This window comes from Oncorhynchus mykiss, chromosome 12, assembly GCF_057628025.1.
Source record: "Oncorhynchus mykiss isolate SJ-2025 chromosome 12, ASM5762802v1, whole genome shotgun sequence".
NCBI classification, from domain to species: Eukaryota; Metazoa; Chordata; class Actinopteri; order Salmoniformes; family Salmonidae; genus Oncorhynchus; species Oncorhynchus mykiss.
Window position 1 is genome coordinate 40044048 of NC_143033.1, and position 20230 is coordinate 40064277.

The 20230-nt window shown below is 42.1% G+C and overlaps 3 protein-coding genes across 4 annotated transcripts in view; 2 read left to right on the plus strand and 1 right to left on the minus strand.

Annotated features, from left to right (window-relative positions):
- Window positions 1-16136, plus strand: part of mks1 (MKS transition zone complex subunit 1) — a 120962-nt gene extending 104826 nt beyond the window's left edge. Inside the window, exons 1-18 of one of the 2 annotated variants that reach the window (XM_021623742.3) lie at window positions 9321-9817; window positions 10021-10142; window positions 10272-10327; window positions 10421-10576; window positions 10748-10845; window positions 10996-11124; window positions 11253-11357; window positions 11487-11595; window positions 11827-11883; window positions 12080-12122; window positions 12227-12289; window positions 12488-12558; window positions 12648-12717; window positions 14233-14340; window positions 14447-14580; window positions 14680-14762; window positions 14986-15083; window positions 15215-16136. In XM_021623742.3, the coding sequence (XP_021479417.3) occupies window positions 9741-9817; window positions 10021-10142; window positions 10272-10327; window positions 10421-10576; window positions 10748-10845; window positions 10996-11124; window positions 11253-11357; window positions 11487-11595; window positions 11827-11883; window positions 12080-12122; window positions 12227-12289; window positions 12488-12558; window positions 12648-12717; window positions 14233-14340; window positions 14447-14580; window positions 14680-14762; window positions 14986-15083; window positions 15215-15318 (1683 nt within the window). In that variant the 5' untranslated portion in view covers window positions 9321-9740 and the 3' untranslated portion in view covers window positions 15319-16136. Of the gene's footprint in view, window positions 1-9320; window positions 9818-10020; window positions 10143-10271; window positions 10328-10420; window positions 10577-10747; window positions 10846-10995; window positions 11125-11252; window positions 11358-11486; window positions 11596-11826; window positions 11884-12079; window positions 12123-12226; window positions 12290-12487; window positions 12559-12647; window positions 12718-14232; window positions 14341-14446; window positions 14581-14679; window positions 14763-14985; window positions 15084-15214 lie in introns of those variants that run through there. The other variant, XM_090192475.1, reaches the window with a different exon arrangement.
- Window positions 1360-3739, minus strand: LOC149979180 (uncharacterized). Its single transcript, XM_090191527.1, has 4 exons — window positions 3698-3739; window positions 3242-3460; window positions 2158-2336; window positions 1360-1758 (listed from the first exon to the last, which is right to left on the minus strand). Exons 1-4 carry the CDS (start codon window positions 3737-3739, stop codon window positions 1395-1397), a joined length of 804 nt encoding a protein of 267 aa, XP_090047653.1. The 3' UTR covers window positions 1360-1394.
- Window positions 6290-7867, plus strand: LOC149979181 (uncharacterized; the record flags this gene model as incomplete). Its single annotated transcript, XM_090192477.1, has 4 exons — window positions 6290-6358; window positions 6667-6771; window positions 6862-6996; window positions 7180-7867. Coding segments are annotated over 4 exons (633 nt in total), but the record flags the coding sequence as incomplete, so codon positions are not given.
- Window positions 16137-20230: the final 4094 nt, after the last annotated feature.

Sequence of the window (20230 nt, forward strand, 5' to 3'; positions counted from 1 at the left end):
AGAAACCCAACCAGGCTGGCAGATAGTTGTTACCATGCAACGAGCAGACACTTGTGAAAAGTACTAGCTACAAAATTGGCAAAATTGTCTGCTGCTATGTACATGTGTATGTTGCTAACCTAGCTAGTTAGCTAGCCATCAATAAAGTTCCTAATGTTACAACATGGCAGACGGCTGGAGCACCGACACCGGAGAGGCTGCCTATCGTTCCCGGGATGCTGTCAAAAACCTTACAATTAAGTAAGTTGCAGTTGGCCGTGGTGTGGCTTTTAGTCATTGCATTGCCATACAAGCAAGACACTGTTAGCTAACGTTAGCTCTCAAAGCAAGGAGCACTACAGGCCAGTGACCCGCACCCGCTGAAGTCAAAATATTTTACCCCTAGCTCAAGTAAGGGTCACTTACTTGGTAGCAGAATTCATACATTCCCAGCCATTTACTGTGTTATGATGCTGTTTGTTTGCACCCAAGGTTGAGACTGAGAGGGAGAAGAGGAAGGTGTGGCGTCAGACCAGAGGAGACGGAACAGCAACAGTGCATATATAGACGTGAGTGACTGAGTGTGTAGTGTTATTCACTGTTGGTGCACTGTAACAATACTTGTATTATAGTTCATCCCAAAATCAAAACTTGAAGATGTTTTTGTAACCCAAAGTGGCCTCATGTCTGATTTGTCCTTATGCATGTGCATACAGTGCACTGATGAAATATTAGTCTTTCAGGCAGGTTAGAGTATGTCCTATGACGATGACCTCTCCTCTCTTTTCCTCCTTTTAGCGTTATGTACGTCATAAAGACTACCTCAACAGCTTGGTTGGCCAGGACTGAAATGGTATGCATGTAGTTTCTAAAGATGACATCATAATCTGCCCTTGTAGCCCACACTCTTGATAATCTCAACCACTGCTCCCTGCTCCAGAATATATAATAATGTTGAATGATGCATTGCCCAACAAACTGCATGTAATGGATCTAATTTACTGGTGAGTGGATGCTATTTCATTTCATTGCTGTAAGTAGTTAAGGAAAGAAACGGAATACATCAGTGTAATATAAATTGCCTGATTTATAAAGGTTGTATAGATCAAGAGTGCCAAGAGATTTGTCTACCGTATGTGTAGAACAACACAAAGTACAAGCCAAAAGGAGTGGTCTTTCATTCAACTGACAATCAAAACCTTCTTGCATTGATTTGACCCTGAACATTGAGTTTGATTGACTCTTCAAACCAAAATCATCAGTGAAGAAACCGTGTACCTTTTAAGCACTACCTCAAACCCCATGTCCAAGTATATTACATTTCAACGTATAACAAATGTGAGAGAGCTGTCATTCAATTAGTTTTCTATGTTATCAATCTGTCAATGAAGACACCGGTGCCCCTGGGTGAACCATCACAGACTCGGGCATGTTTGCTGTGAAACTCTGGGGGTCACTGACAGACAGACGAGAGAATGTTGAGAATGTAGATGTTGAGCCACTGGAGCCCAGTGACTGCTGGTTTGAGAGGCAGATGTCTGCCAATGACTGTGTCCGTGACTATGTCCATGGCCTTGACTGTGGCTGCAGCTGTGTTCGTGACCCAAAGCTATTCTTGAGGGAATATCCATGGTTGTGAACATAATAACCTGAGAACTCAACAGGGCTCCCCTGTGTATAGTAGGACTGGGCCAAGCCTTCAAATGTCTTTGGTGTGGTCTCGGTAGCCTGTAGGTTGGAGGAAACTGGAGCGTAGGCTTGGACTGGGTAGGAATGATTCTGGAACCAATGAGAATGTGGAGAGTTTACAGAGAGCTTATCTAACTAAACAGTGATTCTCTATCTAATCATGGGGGACCACTAGGTGCCTATTGTACAGTATTCAATTACAGCTGAGGATCATTTATTGAAACTGCTCATTATACTGTAGTACATCATGTACTCTGGCTTGCACCCAGCAATCATGTTAATTTAACGACCTCTCGTCTTGGAGGATAAATGATGCGTCTAGTGCTTTCTCAGTACTCAGGGTGGGTGGACCGTCTTCCTTCTCTATTGATGTAGGGTCATACAGGACATCAATGTTCAGGGGCAACACTTTCATTGGGACAGGGAGACATACCCCCATGAGGGCCATGAGGACGCGGTTGGGTTGGCTGTTTGGACTATTTATCTGACCGGATGGGGAAAAAAACACTTCTAAAACCAGAGTTGTCCTTCAGCAGCCTGAAAGGCATCTTCTTATCCAGGACTGATGCTCTAGCATCAGACATGTCTAGAAGTGGGTGCCAGCCCCTTCCGTATGTTTCACCCGAGCAAGATAAGGAGAATGTGTGACACAGTGATGGTAGATTTTCCTAACCAAACATCCCGTTATGTTCAGCATGAGGACTCAACACACATTTCAAGCATATTTGTCACGTTCTGACCTTAGTTCCTTTGTTTTTGTCTTCGTTTTAGTATGGTTAGGGTGGGTAGACTATGTTTGTTTTTCTATGTTGGTTTTTGAGTTTGGACTGGTATAGTTCTCAATCAGAGGCAGGTGTCGTTAGTTGTCTCTGATTGAGAATCATACTTAGGTAGCCTTTTTCCACCTGTGTTTCGCTGGTGTTTATTTTCTGTTTTGTGTGTCATCACTAGACAAGACTGTTTCGTTTGTTCGTTCTTCCTAGTTGTTATTTTGTTTAGTGTTCAGTTTTGATTATATTAAAAATCATGAACACTTACCACGCTGCACCTTGGTCCTCACCTTCTTCCACCGATGACGGCCGTTACAATATTATTTATTTTTATTTAACCTTTATTTAACTAGGCAAGTCAGTTAAGAACAAATTCTTATTTACAATGACGGCCTACCCTGGCCAAACCCGGACAGAGCTGGGCCAATTGTGCACGGCCCTATGGGATTCCCAATAACGGCCAGATGTGATACATTCTGAATTCGAACCAGGGACTGTAGACTGAGATGCAGTGCCTTAGATCACAGCGCCGCACATAAACATGTTACCACTTAACTACACTAGTAAGCTCACTTAAAGCTGTGACATACTGCAGTGTATGTGTTATTTTCAACAACAATAAGGTTGGAGTAAGGATAGAGATCCCCCCTGCTATGATGGGGTTGCAGAGGAAGAGAGTGTGGGACCAAAAGTGTTACTATGACCAGAAACAGCCAGGCCAGGGCTAACATGGGTGATTATGAGAAAGCCCTTAACCATAAGTGAGTACACTGTGGCCATATACCCATATTGGAGGGGGATACAGGAACAAACCCCTCCACTTGATTCTGGGCAGATGCACCAAACAGTACTAGCCCCGCGGTTGTGTACAACACCCCTGTGTTGATAGAGAGCAGCTGAAACATGAGGAGGAACCAAACAGTGCCCACACTCTTCTCAATCCCACCACAGAGGAACACCAGAACCCCAATGCTGAGGAGTATCTGGATCTCTGTCTGGTGGTGGAAGGAGTATGTGATGAGCTTGTGTAACGCAAAGGAAGAGGAGAGGATTAAACGGAAATTATCGGGTTGACAGACATCAGAGGCATTGATGTGTTGTGCTCTAGCTTGCTGCTGTAGCCTACTGGCACCATCTGTTACGTCATTAACGTTAGCTACACGTTGTAGAAAGCTAGATAACGTTACAACAGTCCCATTCAAAGTAGCTAGCTACCGAGCATGATTCTTGAGTCACTCAACCCCTCCTTGCTAAGGTACCATGCCCATTGGCAAAAACTGTAGTTCCAAGACTTTAGACATCCTCTGATAAACCGAAATATGTAGTGACAGTAAACAAAACTGATGATACTATAATGACAGCAACAATGTCACTTGTTAGCCTGAACTCAGGAGTAAAACTCTTGAACCTCTGAACCACATCTTTCTAAACTATTCGGGTGATCATCTTGATGCTCAGTACAAACTTGTCAAACTACTAGAGGATAATCAAGCACATTACAAAATGTCAGTAACGACACCTTTCCTCCAATATTGCACAACACTTTAGCCAAGACTGGAGTAGCTAGCTTGCTAAACCAAAACAAACGCCACCCCCTCAATAATATGCCATATATATCCATAAATGTCCATTTACAATGAGCTCATGTTCAGAAATTACTCAAACATGTCCGCAGGAAATCTAGGTAGCACGGCAACATGACATCATAAACTTTGGCTAAATATACATGTTCTACATATAGTTAGAAAGATACACTGCTTCTTTATGCAACCGCTTTGTTACATTTCTTTTTAACGTTACAGAAATCGCACACTATTCAATATGCTGAGACGGCGCTCAGATATAAGCTACATTTCTCCGTAATGTTGGAGTCAACAGAAACACAGATTTAAGCATAAATATTCCCTTACCTTCGATGGTCTTCGTTCAGAATGTTCTGGAAGGGTTCATACTTACCCAATACATCGTTTGGTTTCAAGTCTTGCGTCTTTGTATTAGCTACTGCTAATAACATCAGCTGAAATGCACCCAAAATGTCCTCTGGTCCGGAAAAGTTGCGCATCAAAACTTCAAAATTACATATTATATGTCGACTAAACAGGTCAAACTAAGTGCAGAAGCAAGCTTTATGATGTTTTTAACACACAAAACAAATTTCAATTCAACCGGGCATCGTTTGCTCTTCCCAGGAGTGCTGGAACAAAGGAATGGCTGTGACCAATTCGCGCCCTAACGCACAGGTTTTTTCTCGCGGCACTTACTCAAATCACTCCCATAGGGTCAATTCTCGCGCGATTTGAACGATTAAACGCTCTACAGAATGAGGACATCAGACCCAGATCCACAAGTGGTTGGGAAGGGTGGGGGCGATGACGTCAAAGTTGCTCCAACTTTCATGACCACAAAACTAGTTTGGAAGAATGCATGCCCTGTGAGTTCTGCTATACTTACAGACATAATTCCAACGGTTTTAGAAGCTTTAGAGTGTTTTCTATCCAATAATAATTATTATATGCATATATTAGCAATTTTTTACATTTTTTTTCTTCAGTTTTCTAGGGGTACCCGATTTCTCCAAAGGGGGCGTAAATCTGCCATGTCCTCAACAGGTTTTAAAGGCAGTGCTGCATTTAAAGACACTTCCTTCCACCTGCTGGCTTGTGCCTGAAATGTGATGACCAAGGAGTCCTCAACAGCTCATGTGAGTTAGATAGAAAGTTAGATATATTTGATTGGACAGTTTAATTAAATAATAAAACCCGTTTAATTAAATAAAACGTGTCAGGCTAGGGACAACACAATAAATTAAACGGCTTCTATTGTGGTCCCTTAATGTTACTCAAAGTAAAACAATAATACAACAAAATATTTGGCAAGGAATGGTTTCTTCCTATTGATATCATGTTGGCCTATCTATGTAAAACGTCCAACCAACCATCGATACAACCATTACTCAGTTAGTAAGATATAATAAGTACATCACTTTCGTTATTGAGAAAGAACCAGTTAAAAGATGATTCCACCAGTCCGGCTCCAAACAAGCGTTTTTCTTGTGACGTATTAAGCGCAGTCATAAAGCTGTGACCCAAAATGACGTAACCATGCATTAATTTACTACATAAACGGTGTTCAGATTTGATTTAATCTGTACAATAATTTTCTTCACTCAGGTTGTTGCAGGTAATCTTTGGCCTTTTGGGGCACCTCCTTCCCAACATATATATATATATATATATATACATACATATATAGGGAATAGGGTGCCATTTGCGATGCCATCTTTGTGTGTGTGTGTGTGTGTGTCAGGATGTGTTTTGTGTCAGTTAATTGATGGAAATGTTTCCCTCAGAAAGAAAGATGGATCGTAATGATGAGAGAATCAAAAGAGCTTTAAGACGCCGCCCTTATGTGGTAAATATAAAATATTCCTTTGTTTTGTCCTGTTTTTGTTATATTATCACATTTTAAATTGAGTGTTGTGTTGACAGTTGAAACCAGTGAGGGTGAACACCCCTGATTCCGTGTTGTGGCCAACCGGCAAGGTGCACAGAAGGCCACAGCCTGTAAGTCATATCTGACCTGAAACAAAAACACATACACATTAGTTATGCATTCTGCATGTACAAACTGCAGTTCTCAGAATTAAAGCAAATGCAGATATCCCTATCTAACCTCATTGAATGCTGTCTTGACAGTCTACTTCAGTGCAGACCACTCAGATCCACAAAAGGCCTGTAAGTCACATTCAAATTCAACCACATAACAGTCCTTATATTATTTATTGATACACAATTCAAGGCCAAAATGAGCAAAGCAGTGTTGAATTCATTCTTTACTGTTAACAACCAATCATTGTGAGCTATGGGCAGGACCAGACATCTGGGGATGGATGGAGCATCAATCCAGAGCCTCTCAGCCAGGTCATCTCTGCTGTTCCCATAGAGACACAACAGTTAGATCAATCTGTTGATTCATATGGCCATTTTGGTTGGCTTGGTTGAATTGACAATTATCCATTCGAGATGCTAAAGAATCCTGTACTATGGAAGATCTTTAGCCCCACCCCTAATGTTATGGGAGTTGCATTTATTGCATTTTCAGTTACCCATATATTACTCACTACTTGTACAACCATGTTGGATTGCCTACATATTCTACATTTCCTTGAGGGTCAATGCCAGTGTATTCTATGGCTGCCATGAGTACATGCCTTTCTCTGTCTCCTCAGTCTGGAAGGGTGACTCGGCTGATAGAGAGAAAATATGATGACGTGATCTCATCCTCCAGTTCTGATGACTTTTCCATCTACTCCTTCACTGACTGTGAATCTGAGGTAAAAGAGTTGTACCCTCCGGTACATGTCTTTGTTGAGTGACATCACTGGGAGGAGGATGGTCTCTGACTAGTTGACTCTGATACACAGTGTGATGATGAGGATCATGAAATGAGGACACCAAAGCTGAAAGTTGAGAATGGAAAGGTGACAAAGCTTGATGTGAGGGATATGGACGAGGATGATGATCTGTCTCTCCACTCCTTCGATGAGTCAGACTTCCTGGTAAGTTCTGTATATTAAATATGTTTTATATATATACATGGGGGATTGGAAATGATGCAGACAATTACTTATTGAGTGTAGTCATGTATCTGCAATGTGTATAGAGTAGTTATAAAGTATTTCTACAGATTGTGTTGAACGTAGCACTTTCCTGATATGTTACTTTACTTTCTGGTCCTACAGAGCCCAGGGAAGGTCTCAGGTCCTGTATCTGTCAACAATGGCCTCTCTCCTCTTGTGACCTCAACACACCGGACCCTGGCTGAAGCCCTACGGGCCCTGCCCTCTGCTGTAGGCTCTCCCTACCCAGTAAATGTTCCAAGGCCTCGGACTCCTCTCAACCCTGTCGTTATCATTCCGCCCCGAACAGAGAATTTCCCATACCACCACAGCCCTCGCCTGGCACCCATCACCAACCTGAGCGAGACCGGCAGGAAGCTGCTCGAGGAAATGGCTGGAGTGGCCCCACAGGTGAGAGGAAATACAAGAAGGGAATATTGGCCATAAGTCCTTCTATAGTATAGCATAAGTCCTTCTCTAGTATAGTATAGCTCTAGGTATAGCAGCTCAAGAGAAGAGAAAACCCATAAACTTACATTAATTTATCTGCTTGTCCAAAATATTCAGGAAGGGAAGGTCAATAAGAAAAAGAAGGGCAAGGCCAAAACAGAATTGAAGGAAGAGAAGGCCAGTAAGACGCAACAGATGGGAAACGTTGGAGAAAGTAAGGAGGAGGACAAGAAAGAGGAAAAGAAGAGTCTGAAGAAGAGGTGAGGAAATAGAGGAGGGAGAAGTGGGACATCACCAGGGAATACTAGACTAGAGAATTAGAGAAATAGAATGAGGTAGCAGAGAAAGAGCAGCTATCTGATGTGTAAGTGCAAACTTAAGCAATAAGGCACGAGAAGGTGTGATATATGGCCAATATATCACGGCTAAGGGCTGTTCTTAACCACGACGCAACACGGAGTGCCTGGATACAGCCCTTAGCCGTGGTATATTGGCCATAAACCACAAACCCCCGAGGTGCCTTATTGCTATTATTAACTGGTTACCAATGTAATAAGAGCAGTAAAAATACATGTTTTGTCATGTGCGTAGTATACGGCCTGTTATAAACTGGGTGGTTCGAGCCCTGAATGCTGATTAGCTGACAGCCGTGGTATATCAGACCGTATACCACAGGCATGACAAAGTATTTAATTTTACTGCTCTAATTACGTTGTAAACCAGTTCATAATAGCAATAAGAAACCTTGGGGGTTTGTGGTATATGGCCAATATACCACGGTTAAGGGCTGTATCCAGGCACTCCGTGTTGTGTTGTGCGTAAGAACAGCCCTTCGCTGTGGTATATTGGCCATATACCACACCCCCTCGTGTCTTTTTGCTTAAATATACCACGTCTTTCAGCCAATCAGCTTTCAGGGATCGAACCACCCAGTTTATAATACTATTTATTCTCCTGTGGTTTTTGATTGACATGTTTCTTCAGTGGCTGCTGTCCAAACTGAGATGTTCAAAGAAATAATGGCCAACTATTACTTCTACCCCACACACACACACACACACACATATTTTGAGTATTGGTTATTCCTACAGCACACACAAACTTATTTTCAGAGACAGGAACTATGATTAGCAAAATACATATATTGGTTTCATTCTTATATTTTGAGACATGCAGCATTATTTAAAAAAAAAAATATGATATTGATCCCCATACAGCCTATGATAATGAGTTGGATTTACATGCTTAGGCCTGGAAATATAGCCAGGAGAAGCAGGGTCAACACCTCTACTCATGTCATAAGTGCCATGACATCTTTAGTAACCACAGAGAGATAAGACCTCTGTCTCCACAGTCTCATCCAAAGAACAGCACCAAGCTTAGGGCAGTGTCACTGGTATTGGGGTCTTAGGTCTCATTTGGACAAAGGGAAGAGAAGAGGCCCTTTACTGGTCTCCTTGAAATATCTGGTCTCCCACACAGAGATGGAAATCTACACCTGTTTAGACCCTGGAGGATATGGCTTCAGATGAAAGACAGCAGAGAGATGCAGAACGTAAAAGCTTCAAACACATTGATATGCAAATTCAGGACCATTGTACACTGAAGTGGAGCATGCATCTGGTCTGAAGCATGTCAAAAGAGTAGAAATGAACTGGGACTGGAGGACTGCATCACATTTAAACTAAATTAGCATGTATCTGATGTAGCTACACTCATCTGTACTTGAATTGTGCTGTTTGAAACGTGAATTTCCAATAAAGCTTTTTAAATTCAAATTATTTGTGTCAGACATATTTTTGTCTCAATTAATTACATTAGGGGTTGTTAAACTTTTTACATCAAGGGAATATTATTGTACTGATATTATCTTACCTGTTATCAGTGGGGGGGATTTATTCTGCTGCTCTGAACTGTATCCCACGGTAGGTGGCGGTAGTGAACCAATAAATAGTTGTATTGCTCGCCAGAAACCCAACCAGGCTGGCAGATAGTTGTTACCATGCAACGAGCAGACGCTTGTGAAAAGTACTAGCTACAAAATTGGCTAGCTAGTAAAGTTCCTGCTGCAAACCATCTTTATTCTAGATACATAGCGCGCGTGTGTATGTTGCTAGTTAAGCTAACGTTAGCTTCCTATTTAGCTAAGAATAATATTTATTAAGCCACCAACTGCAGCATAGCTAGCTAACCTAGCTAGCAAGCATCAATACATTAGTTCCCAACGTAACAACATGGCAGACGGCTGGAGCACTGACACGGGAGAAGCTGTCTATCGTTCCCGGGATGCTGTCAAAAACCTTAAAATGAAGTAAGTTGGCGTTTGTGTGGCTTTTAGTCCTTGCATTGCCATACAAGCAAGACACTGTCGTTAGCTAACGTTAGCTCTCAAAGCAGATGATGATAAACACCCAGTATATTGCTTGACCTGATCCCTGAGTTTGCCATGAAAACATGGCATTTAGCTAGCTGGAATCCTGTTTACTTTGTTTATATTTACAATGGTGGTTACAGGATCCGTATTCAGAGAGTCACCTCCACAGCAGCCCTCTCTCAACACCTTCAGCAGCAGGTTTGGACTCAACAGGAGAGGGGAGGCATTGAGCTGGACACCCTCAACTCACAGTCTCAATCAGGTATTAACACTGTTTTGAAACAGAAAGATGATGTGAAAAATAAAGATGATGTTAGATGCTTCTTAGTTGAGTAGATGTTATTTTCGTGGTGGCTAGATATGGACCACAACATCTTGGTTTTGTTTTCAGCTGGAGATGATGATGAGGAGTTAGTGGTAGGCTGGCAGGAGAAGCTGTTCAGTCAGGTAGGTCCTCTACCAGTGTCCTTATAACAAATAAGACTTGACTGTTTAGGATAGTTTGATGTTGCATGGTAAGGTGCGTGTGTGTGTGTGCAGTATGAAGTGGATTTGTTCCAGAGTGAGTCAGTATGCCAGACTCCACTGGAGAGACAATATCACACAGAGATCATGGCTCAGGAGCGGACCAGGGGCAGACGGAACCGCAGGATTTTTACCTACACCGATTTTGACCGCTTCACCAATTGGGAAGGGGTGAGTTTCTACTGATTCTCCATTTCATTAATGTTTTTCAAAACAATCCATCCTGGACAGATGTAATTCCTCAAGAGGAGTGGGTTGTCCAGTATTGTAGTAGCATTTACCTAATTTCTGTCCCAAAGAAATGTAATTGTTTTAAAGCTGTTATTGATATACTCACTACAGCATTCCCAGAGTATGGTGACGCAGGTCAAGTCCAACCCTACTTTCCTGGCAGAAAGGATGGCCAATGTCAGACACAGACGACAGGACAGACGCCCAGTGTAGGTCCCTGTTACTCACCAAAGTGAATGAAATTGAACCAACATTGAAGCATGATGTGCTGCTTTGAAGACAAACAGTGTACCGGTATGTTCACATTACACCATACCCTTGTATGCAAAATGTGTTTGTGGTATTCTGTTGGTCTGCAGTGACAGCACCATCCCCAAGTCCAGGCTGATTACCTGGGAGCCCTCGGAGGACTTTGTGAAGACCAGCCACATGGTCAACACACCTGTACAGACCATGCACATCATGGGGGACCTGGGACCACCGGGGAAGTGAGTAGAACAAGGGGAAAAACCACTATGTAGCGTATACACTTATTACACTGCTTTGTATGTAATAACTTTGAAGTAGATTCCAATTCAGGCATTGAAAAGTGGCATTTTATTATTGTATTTCTCAGACTTGGCCAAAAGGAGAAGGAATGCTTGTTGTGCACGATAAGAGCAGATGGAAATGGAGTGGTTACCATCAAACCAGACTTCAACAAAGGCAAGGAGCCCTACAGGCAAGTGACCCGCACCCGCTGAAGTCAAAATGTTTTACCCATAGCTCAAGTAAGGGTCACTGACTTGGTAGCAGAATACATACAGTACAAGCCATGGACTGTGTTATGATGCTGTGTGTTTGTGCCCAGAGTTGAGACGGAGGGGGAGAAGAGGGAGGTGTGGCGTCTAACCCTGGAGAACGTGTCAGAAGGCATCAGACCAGAGGAGAAGGAACGGGAACAGCGCATGTATAAAGATGTGAGTGACTGAGTGTGTAGTGTTATTCACTGTTGGTGCACTGTAATAATACTTGTATTATAGTTCATCCCAAAATCAAAACTTGGAAGATGTTTTTGTATCCCAGTGGCCTAATATCAGATTTGTCCTTATGCATGTACATACAGTACACTGATGAAATATTATTATAGCCTTTCAGGCAGGTTAGAGTCTTTTCTATGACGATGACCTCCTCTCTTTTTCTCCTTTCAGCTTTATGTACGTCATAAAGACTACCTCAACAGCTTGGTTGGCCAGGACTTTGAAATGGTATGTATGTAGTCTGTGACAGATCCTTAACATAAGTTGTTTAATCAGCAAAGGTCACCTGCGGTATTAGCTCAGTATTTGGTCATTCAATTACGCACTAATGCTCAGAAACCCATACATTTCAGGTGTTTTGGTGAAACGCCAAGTCAATGTATGAAATTATGTGATGGATTAAGTCTGTGTTTGTGTCCTTCAGCCACCCCCTGGAATTCTGCGTCTGTTGGTGAATGGAGAAATAGGTCAGTAATGGGAGAGACAGTTATAATATGACTTTTCAATATACTGTATTTTAAAATAGGCACTTCCTTAGGTCTCCTGTAGTGACAATTTCTCTGCTCTCCAGACTCAGCCAAAGGCTTTGAATATGACAACTTATACGTCCACTTTTTCCTGGAGCTGCCCCACAGTGAGTCAAAATAAACGTTCAACTTTATAGAGAAAAATATCCCACTTCTTACACATATTGTCAATATACTGTATGTCTTTTACATCATTTAACTTTGTAAGCTCTATATACAACTAAATTCCTGTCTCTTTAGAGAATATAGCTGGTTGTTTTTAATAAGTTGTTTTCAACTAACCCTACCTTCCCTGTTCTGCCTAGATTGGTCCACTCTGCCATTCCACTCTCTCTCTGGCGTGACTCAGACATGTCGCACAAAGACCATAGGAAAGGTGGGGACATACTTCAGGTCTTCACATTAATCTATGTTCTTATTAGAGACATAGGCAAATATCTGAACATGCTTTTATTATGCTTGCAGGACGACGTGGCTTTCTTCAGCTACCCATTCAGCTTTGAGGCATTCTTCAGGAGAGAGGATGAGACAGAGGGTGAATTTGCATTGTAATTCCCTCTTTCCACATTTTGTTACGTTTCAGCCTTAATCTAAAATGGATTAAATATTTTTTCCCCTAATCGATCTACACACAATACCCCATAATGACAAAGTGAAAACCGATCCTATGCATATCCTTTGCTATGAGACTCGAAATTGAGCTCAGTTGCATCCTGTTTCCATTGATCGTCCTTGAGATGCTTCTACAACTTGATTTGAGTCCTCCTGTGGTATATTGAATTGATTGGACTTGATTTGGAAAGACACACACCTGTCTATATAAGGTCCCACAGTTGACAGTGCATGTCAGAGCAAAAACCAAGCCATAAGGTGGAAGGAATTGTCCGTAGAGCGCCGAGACAGGATTGTGTCGAGGCACAGATCTGGGGAGGGTACCAAAACATTTCTGCAGCATTGAAGGTCCCCAAAAACACAGTGGCATCCATCATTGTTAAATGGAAAAAGTTTGTAACCCCCAAAACTCTTCCAAGAGCCGGCCGCCTGGCCAAACTGAGCAATCGGGGACGAAGAGCCTTGGTCAGGGAGATGACCAAGAACCCTATGGTCACTCTGACAGAGCTCCAGAGTTCCTCTGTAGAGATGGGAGAAACTTCCAGAAAGACAACCATCTCTGCAGCACTCCCCCAATCGGGCCTTTATGGTATGGCCAGATGGAAGCCACTCTTCAATAAAAGGCACATGACAGCCCGCTTGGAGTTTGCACCTAAAGGACTCTAAGAGCATGAGAGACAAGATCCTCTGGTCTGATGAAACCAAGATTCAACTCTTTGGCCTGAATGCCAAGCGTCACGCCTGGAGAACACCAGGCACCGCTCATCACCTGGCCAAGCGTGGCTCAGACTGGGCAAAGGTTAACCTTCCAACAGGACAACGACCCTAAGCACACAGCCAAGACAACGCAGGAGTGGCTTAGCCAAAGCCCGGACTTGAACCTGATTGAACATCTCTGGAGAGACCTGAAATTAGCTGTGCAGCAACGCTCTCCATCCAACCTGACAGAGCTTGAGAGGATCTGCAGAGAAGAATGAGAGAAATTCCCCAAATGCAGGTATGCCAAGCTTGTGGCGTCATACCCAAAAAGACTTGGCTGTAATTGCTGCCAAAGGTGTTTAAACAAAGTACTGAGTAAATAGTTATGTAAATGTGATATTTTTATTTTTATTTTTTTTATTTAGAAACATTTCTAAAGCCCTGTTTTTACTTTTTCATTATGGGGTATTATGTGTAGATTGATGAGGGGGGAAAACGATTTTATCCATTTTAGAATAAGGCTGTAACATAACAAAATGTGGAAAAGGTGAAGGGGTCTGAATACTTTACAAATGCACTATTATATTGTATTTGTATCAAAATAAATATTTTGTTTATATTGTATTCCTAAACATAATTATTGTATTTGTGCCAGGCGTTTTCAGGGCTCCATGCATTTTATCACAACATTTCTTCATATGGCATTTCTTTCATTTTCCTGCTAATTATTTTGTCATAGAATCCCTCCCCCAATGGCCAGTTCTGTACTTCAAAGTCCTCTCCCTGGACTTCTGGCAGCGCTACAGAAATGAAGGCTATGGCTACCTGGTCATTCCTTCCACCCCTGGTAAGATGTGTATAGAGCATGGTGCTGTTCAATGACAGTCGGAATTGTTTTCTGAAAGTAGCTTAAATGATGATCTACTCTGGCTGTGTGTGTCTGTATCCCATAGGCAAGCATACAATAACATGTCATACGTGGAGACCGCTCCAGACGGGAACAGTGTCAGAACTGAGACGCTTCTTCATTGGTGGATCCCCTGAGCTGGAGGACTACAGTTACGTCAGAGTCCCAGGAACCTTCAAGGTACAATGAAAATACTGCAATTCTCTGAATAAAGTCCTGAAAACACCGACTTCGAAGAGAAGTATTTAAATACAAGTCTAGCTAACACTGTCTGTGTAGGGAGAGCGGCTGAGTCGCTTTGGCTTCCGCACACAGACCACAGGCAGCGTCACCTTCAACCTCCATTGTATCCAGCACGCCAGGTGAGTCTGGTTTAAGTCAAGACTTTCTGTTGGTTGCACAGATGAAAATACCACATCGAATATTTACAGATTATTTATGAGGGGTCTACAGTATTATGTTCTTTTGGTATGGGGTAAAGCAGCAGAATGAAAAAGGTTCAGACTTCTAGAGATCTGGATTCTTTCCATTTGGGCCATATTTTCTGTTGTTTGTTTGACATCACTCTGCTTGTCTTTTGTGAAGGGCATTTGTTGATGCCAGCACCCTGAAGAAGAGGAGGCAGAGTGTTCTAGACCAGCTGGGAGGCTTCAGTCAGCAAGGTTCTGTCTATAATGTCCTGGGTAAGGAATGTAATGTCCAAATACAAATCATTGAGAAAGAATAACAAAATGTCAAGATGCTGGTACACAATATGCTGAGTGAAAGAAAATAAGTAGTCTGGTAAACAATCGATTTGTGCTCTAATTGGCAGAGGCATTCCAGAGGGCCAGGAGACGAATGCAGGAGGCCAGAGAGAGTCTTCCCAGAGACCTCATAAACACTACAGCCCAACAAAACTCTGAGTCCACTGCATAGACACGTACATGGTTTACATACAGTAGGCAGCACAGCATTCACCTGTAAGAAAATGCTGAGGAAATTCCATCTCCCTGTTCAACAGCCGTCTGTTTTTGTTCTGTAATTTTGTAATTATTACTATGCATGTACACCTGTATAGACTGAATATATCAAACATTAGGAACACCTTGGACCACCCCCCTTTTTTACCGAGACAGTCTAAATTCGTCGGGGCATGGACTCTATAAGGTGTTGAAAGCATTTCACAGGGATGCTGGCCCATGTTGACTCCAATGCTTCCCACAGTTGTGTCAAGATGGCTGGATTTCATTTGGGTGGTGGACCATTCTTGATACACACGGGAAACTGTTAAGCGTGAAAAACCCAGCAGCGTTGCAGTTCTTGACACAAACCAGTGCACCTGACACTACCATACACCGTTCAAAGGCACTTAAATGTTTTTGTCTTGCCCATTCACAATCTGAACGGTACACAAATACGATCCATGTCTCAATTATCTCCAGGCTTAAAACTTCTTCTTTAACCTGTCCCCTCCCCTTCATCTACACAGATTTGAAGTGGATTTAAAAGTAACATCAATAAGGGATCCTAGCGTTCACCTTCATTCACCTGGTCAGTCTATGTCATGGAAAGAGTAGGTGTTCTTAATGTTTTGTATACTAATTTTATATGTGCTTCTGATACAGTATTTTAAGAGCGACTTTATAGCGCGCTGTCAGATGATAAAGTATTTTCCATGTTTTGTTATCATAGTTTGTCAATTGATTTTATAATAAAACTGAGATATACCTATTTTAGATTCACATCTTTAAAAAGTAAAATGTCTTTGAGGCTTTCTATACCTTCTTTTCCCATGTTTTATATGAAACATTACTCTGCTATCATTTAGTCAAATACATGTTTACCTTTGGGAGAAATGAGATGAGCACAGGTCTACCTAGTAAAGTCCAGGTTATATCAAGCCTGTACTGGCATAAGATGAGACTCGTCACTCTTCTCCTCTCTCCTCTTTTCACCCTATGGTGTGTGCAGCTCACTGCTGAGCGTGTCTCAATCCCATGTGTAGCAAAGTGTCCGAGAGGAGTGAGGGTGCCAGGAAACTGTCAGTGCTGGCGCTCCCCTCTGCCCGTCTGGACATCTGCTGCACCTGTCTCAGTCACCAGCCCTGCTGGCACCGCCACAGAGTGGCCTGGCGCTGGCCATGGTGTGAACATGGTCTGTCTCCCTCTCCTAAGTAAACTTTATACATTACAAACATCTATAGTTGGTTGTCCTGATGGATACTTGCTAGCAATATAATGCAGGCAGTGAAGTGTATATATGTATATATTACCAGTCAAAAGTTTGGACACACCTACTTATTTAAGGGTTTTTCTTTATTTTATTTTTTACTATTTTCTACATTGTAGAATAATAGTGAAGACATCAAAACTATGAAATAGCACATATGGAATCATGTAGTAACCAAAACAGTGTTAAACAAATCAAAATATATTTGAGATGTGAGATTCTTCAAAGTAGCCACCCTTTGCCTTGATGACAGCTTTGCACACTCTTGGCATTCTCCCAACCAGCTTCATGAGGTAGTCACCTGGAATGCATTTCAATTAACAGGTGTTGGCGTTTAAGCCAATCAGTTGTTGTGACAAGGTAGGAGTGGTATACAGAAGATAGCCCTATTTGGTAAAAGACCAAGTCCATATTATGGCAAGAACAGCTCAAATAACAAAAGACAAACGACAGACCATCATTACTTTAAGACATGAAGGTCAGTCAATCCAGAAAATGTTAAGAACTTTTAAAGTTTCTTCACAAGTGCAGTCGCAAAAACGATCAATCACTGTGAGGAAACTGGCTTTCATGTGGATCACCACAGGAAAGGAAGACCCAGAGTTACGTCTGCTGCGGAGGACAAGTTCATTAGAGTTACCAGCCTCAGAAATTGCAGCCCAAATAAATGCTTCACTGAGTTCAAGTAACAGACGCATCTCAACATCAACTGTTCAGAGGAGATTGCATGATTCAGACCTTCATGGTTGAATTGCTACAAATAAACCGATACTAAAGGACACCAATAAGAAGAAGACTTGCTTGGGCCAAGAAACATGAACAATGGACATTCGACCGGTAGAAATCTGTCCTTGGTCTGATGAGTCCAAATGTGAGATTTTTGGTTCTAACTGCTGTGTCATTGTGAGACGCAGAGTAGGTGAACGCAGGCTCTCCGCATGTGTAGTTCCCACCGTGAAGCATGGAGGAGGAGGTGTGATTGTGTGGGGGAGCTTTTGTTTTTTTCTCATTCTGTTTTTTTTTATGTTCAGAATTTGCTTAAAACTGCATCAAAACCTCAGGAAAGGCGGCAGGGTATTCATGCATTTCTTTCCATCGATTCAAATCCATAAAAAAAAATCTAAACTCATTGACGCATGGCCTTTTCTGAATCCAGTCACTGTTAATGAACAGGGTCAGCATAGGTGTCGCTGCTTTGCTTAGCTTTTGATGCATTGAGCCGATTTCATATTATGCGTATGCGTATTGCCTAAATGTCTGGGCACATTTGGGCGAGTCTACATAATTTGTCACTCGCATCCCTTCAACTGAACAAAGCTAGCTAGTAAAAATAACCTGACAAATAGACACTACTATACTGCACCGCTAAAATTTTCCAAGTTGGAATAATGAAACGGACGTGCCATTTGGAGGGTTCGAAGAGTGGCTCCTCAAATGTAATTACATTTATGACGAGACTGAGGCAGCATACAAGATGTGACTTTATTCATGACAGGCAAGGCAACCAACATCTCCCTCACTGCTAGCTGTAGGGCATGCGAACAGTGAGTACTGGACTGTCCACTTGTCGGAAACCATCATTAACAATTAATACTTACCCTGACTTTTACACATCTTGGTAATTTTACCTTTGCTTTGTGGCCTATGGAGAATGGAGCTTCTCCTGCCACTCAGTGCGGGCCTGAACCTTGGCTTCAACAAGATAGTTGCAACTAACTACAGTACACTATAACCATTGTATGTGCGTGGCTGCCCTGCTGTGTGCATGCAGAATAAAATTATGGACATGGGGGTCCTGCCCTGTCTTCTACAACACTCACACAGAGGTTCAGCAGACGAATGGACTTAATTTACAAGGTAGGCCTAAATGCATTTTTCTTTACAATTTGCAGGTTAAGCTTTTGTTGAATCATGAGAAGGATAGACAACATCCCTTTGAATGCATTTGATTTATCAAGATATAATACATTTTTGATGGGCCACTTTTTACGTTTTGAACTGCGTTATCAGGCAAATTTCGTAAGAACCTTATTTATTATATGTGTGCAATAATATTTCACATAATAATGTGTGTGTGTGTGAGTGAGTAATCACCCTGGTTATGCCCTGGACACCTGCCCAGTGTTTAACGACCCAGAGGTCAAAATCAGTGCCCCCTATCAGTTGTAACTGTGGATGCTACATCGTTCTATGGCTGAGCTGAGCAGTGTGTCATTTTGTCGGATGATGTGAACTATCCCGCCATCAGAGGCTATTGCTCGTGTTTCTTGGCTACATTGGTATCTACATTTGGTGAAAATTGTTTGTTAATAGCCTATGTCACTCTGGTTGTTCGATCTTCTGTATCTGTTGTATGGTGAACTTGAGCTTCATCAAGATTTATTTGTGAGTATATCTGGCTTTGATAATGGCTTTGATAATAGTCTGTGCTTATGGTTTTTGGTTTTGTTCAGTGTAAATATTGAATGGCAACTACTATAGTTATGAAGTTGAACCTCTCTCTTTCCCTGCTAGACTTCTCCATAACAATATTCTGTTGAGGCCTCTGGGGTGTCTTGTGTGACTGATGTAACCAATGAGCAGAGATGATAAAGTGACTACCAACGGGAGTGAGGGGAGTATTACTTTCCTGCACCTATGTTCTCAGCTAAGCAATGTGTATATGTGTGTTTGTTTTCTACGGCGCTAATGTAACAAGAGGGTGTGTGGGGGTCGGTGGGGACTCTAGAGAGCTGACAGGCAGACTGATGTAGACCAATCCACTTTGTCCGCTATCCAGGTGTACTGCTAGGCTACTTACTGACACCAATCTGACCCCTTTCACACAAGTCCTACTACTGCACCAACGCTCCCTCACAATAGTCCAGTTAATGTAACAGTATTGTCCTCTTAGTCATGTAAAGCTTGGATTGGCTCTCAAAAACATTGAGGGGTGGGGTGATTATTTAGAATAATCTAAACCCCCCCCCCCCTTTCCCCAAAGAACAACCTCAATCCGTCTGGGCCGATGTTGACTCCAATGCTACCAAAGGTGTGTCTAGATGGCTGGATGTCCTTTGGGTGGTGGACCATTCTTGATACACACAGAAAACTGTTGAGCGATAACCCAGCTGCGTTGCAGTTCTTGACACAAACCGGTGCACCTGGCACCTACTACCATACCCTGTTAAGTTAAATATTTTGTCTTGCCAATTCACCCTCTGAATGGCACACATACACAATCCATGTCTCAATTGTCTCCAGGATTAAATATCCTTCTTTAACCTGTCTCCTCCCCTTCATCTACACTCATTTGAAGCGGATTTAACAAGTGACTTCAATAAGGGATCATGGCTTTCACCTGGATTCACCTGGACAGTCTGTCATGGAAAGAGCAGGTGTCCTTAATGTTTTGTTCACTCAGTGTATGTTCAGACTAACAATAGATTTACTGCTCACCAGTGGTGTAAAGTACTTTAAAGTATTTTTACTTAAGTAGTTTTGTTGGGTATCCTGTATTTTACTATTTCTATTTTTTACTTCACTACATTCCTAAACAAAAAATATTATTTTTACTCCATACATTTTCCCTGACACTCAAAAGTGCTCGTTACATTTTTTTAACAGGACAGAAAATGGT

Excerpts from the sequence above, each read along its gene's own strand:
- LOC149979180 (XM_090191527.1), bottom strand. The coding sequence starts at position 3,739 with ATGTCTAAAGTCTTGGAACTACAGTTTTTGCCAATGGGCATG. Across the intron at positions 2,337-3,241 it reads AAGTGGAGGGGTTTGTTCCT|GAAAATCTACCATCACTGTG; the intron begins GTATCCCCCTCC and ends ATGTTTGGTTAG. Across the intron at positions 1,759-2,157 it reads AGTGTTTTTTTCCCCATCCG|AATCATTCCTACCCAGTCCA; the intron begins GTCAGATAAATA and ends CATTGGTTCCAG.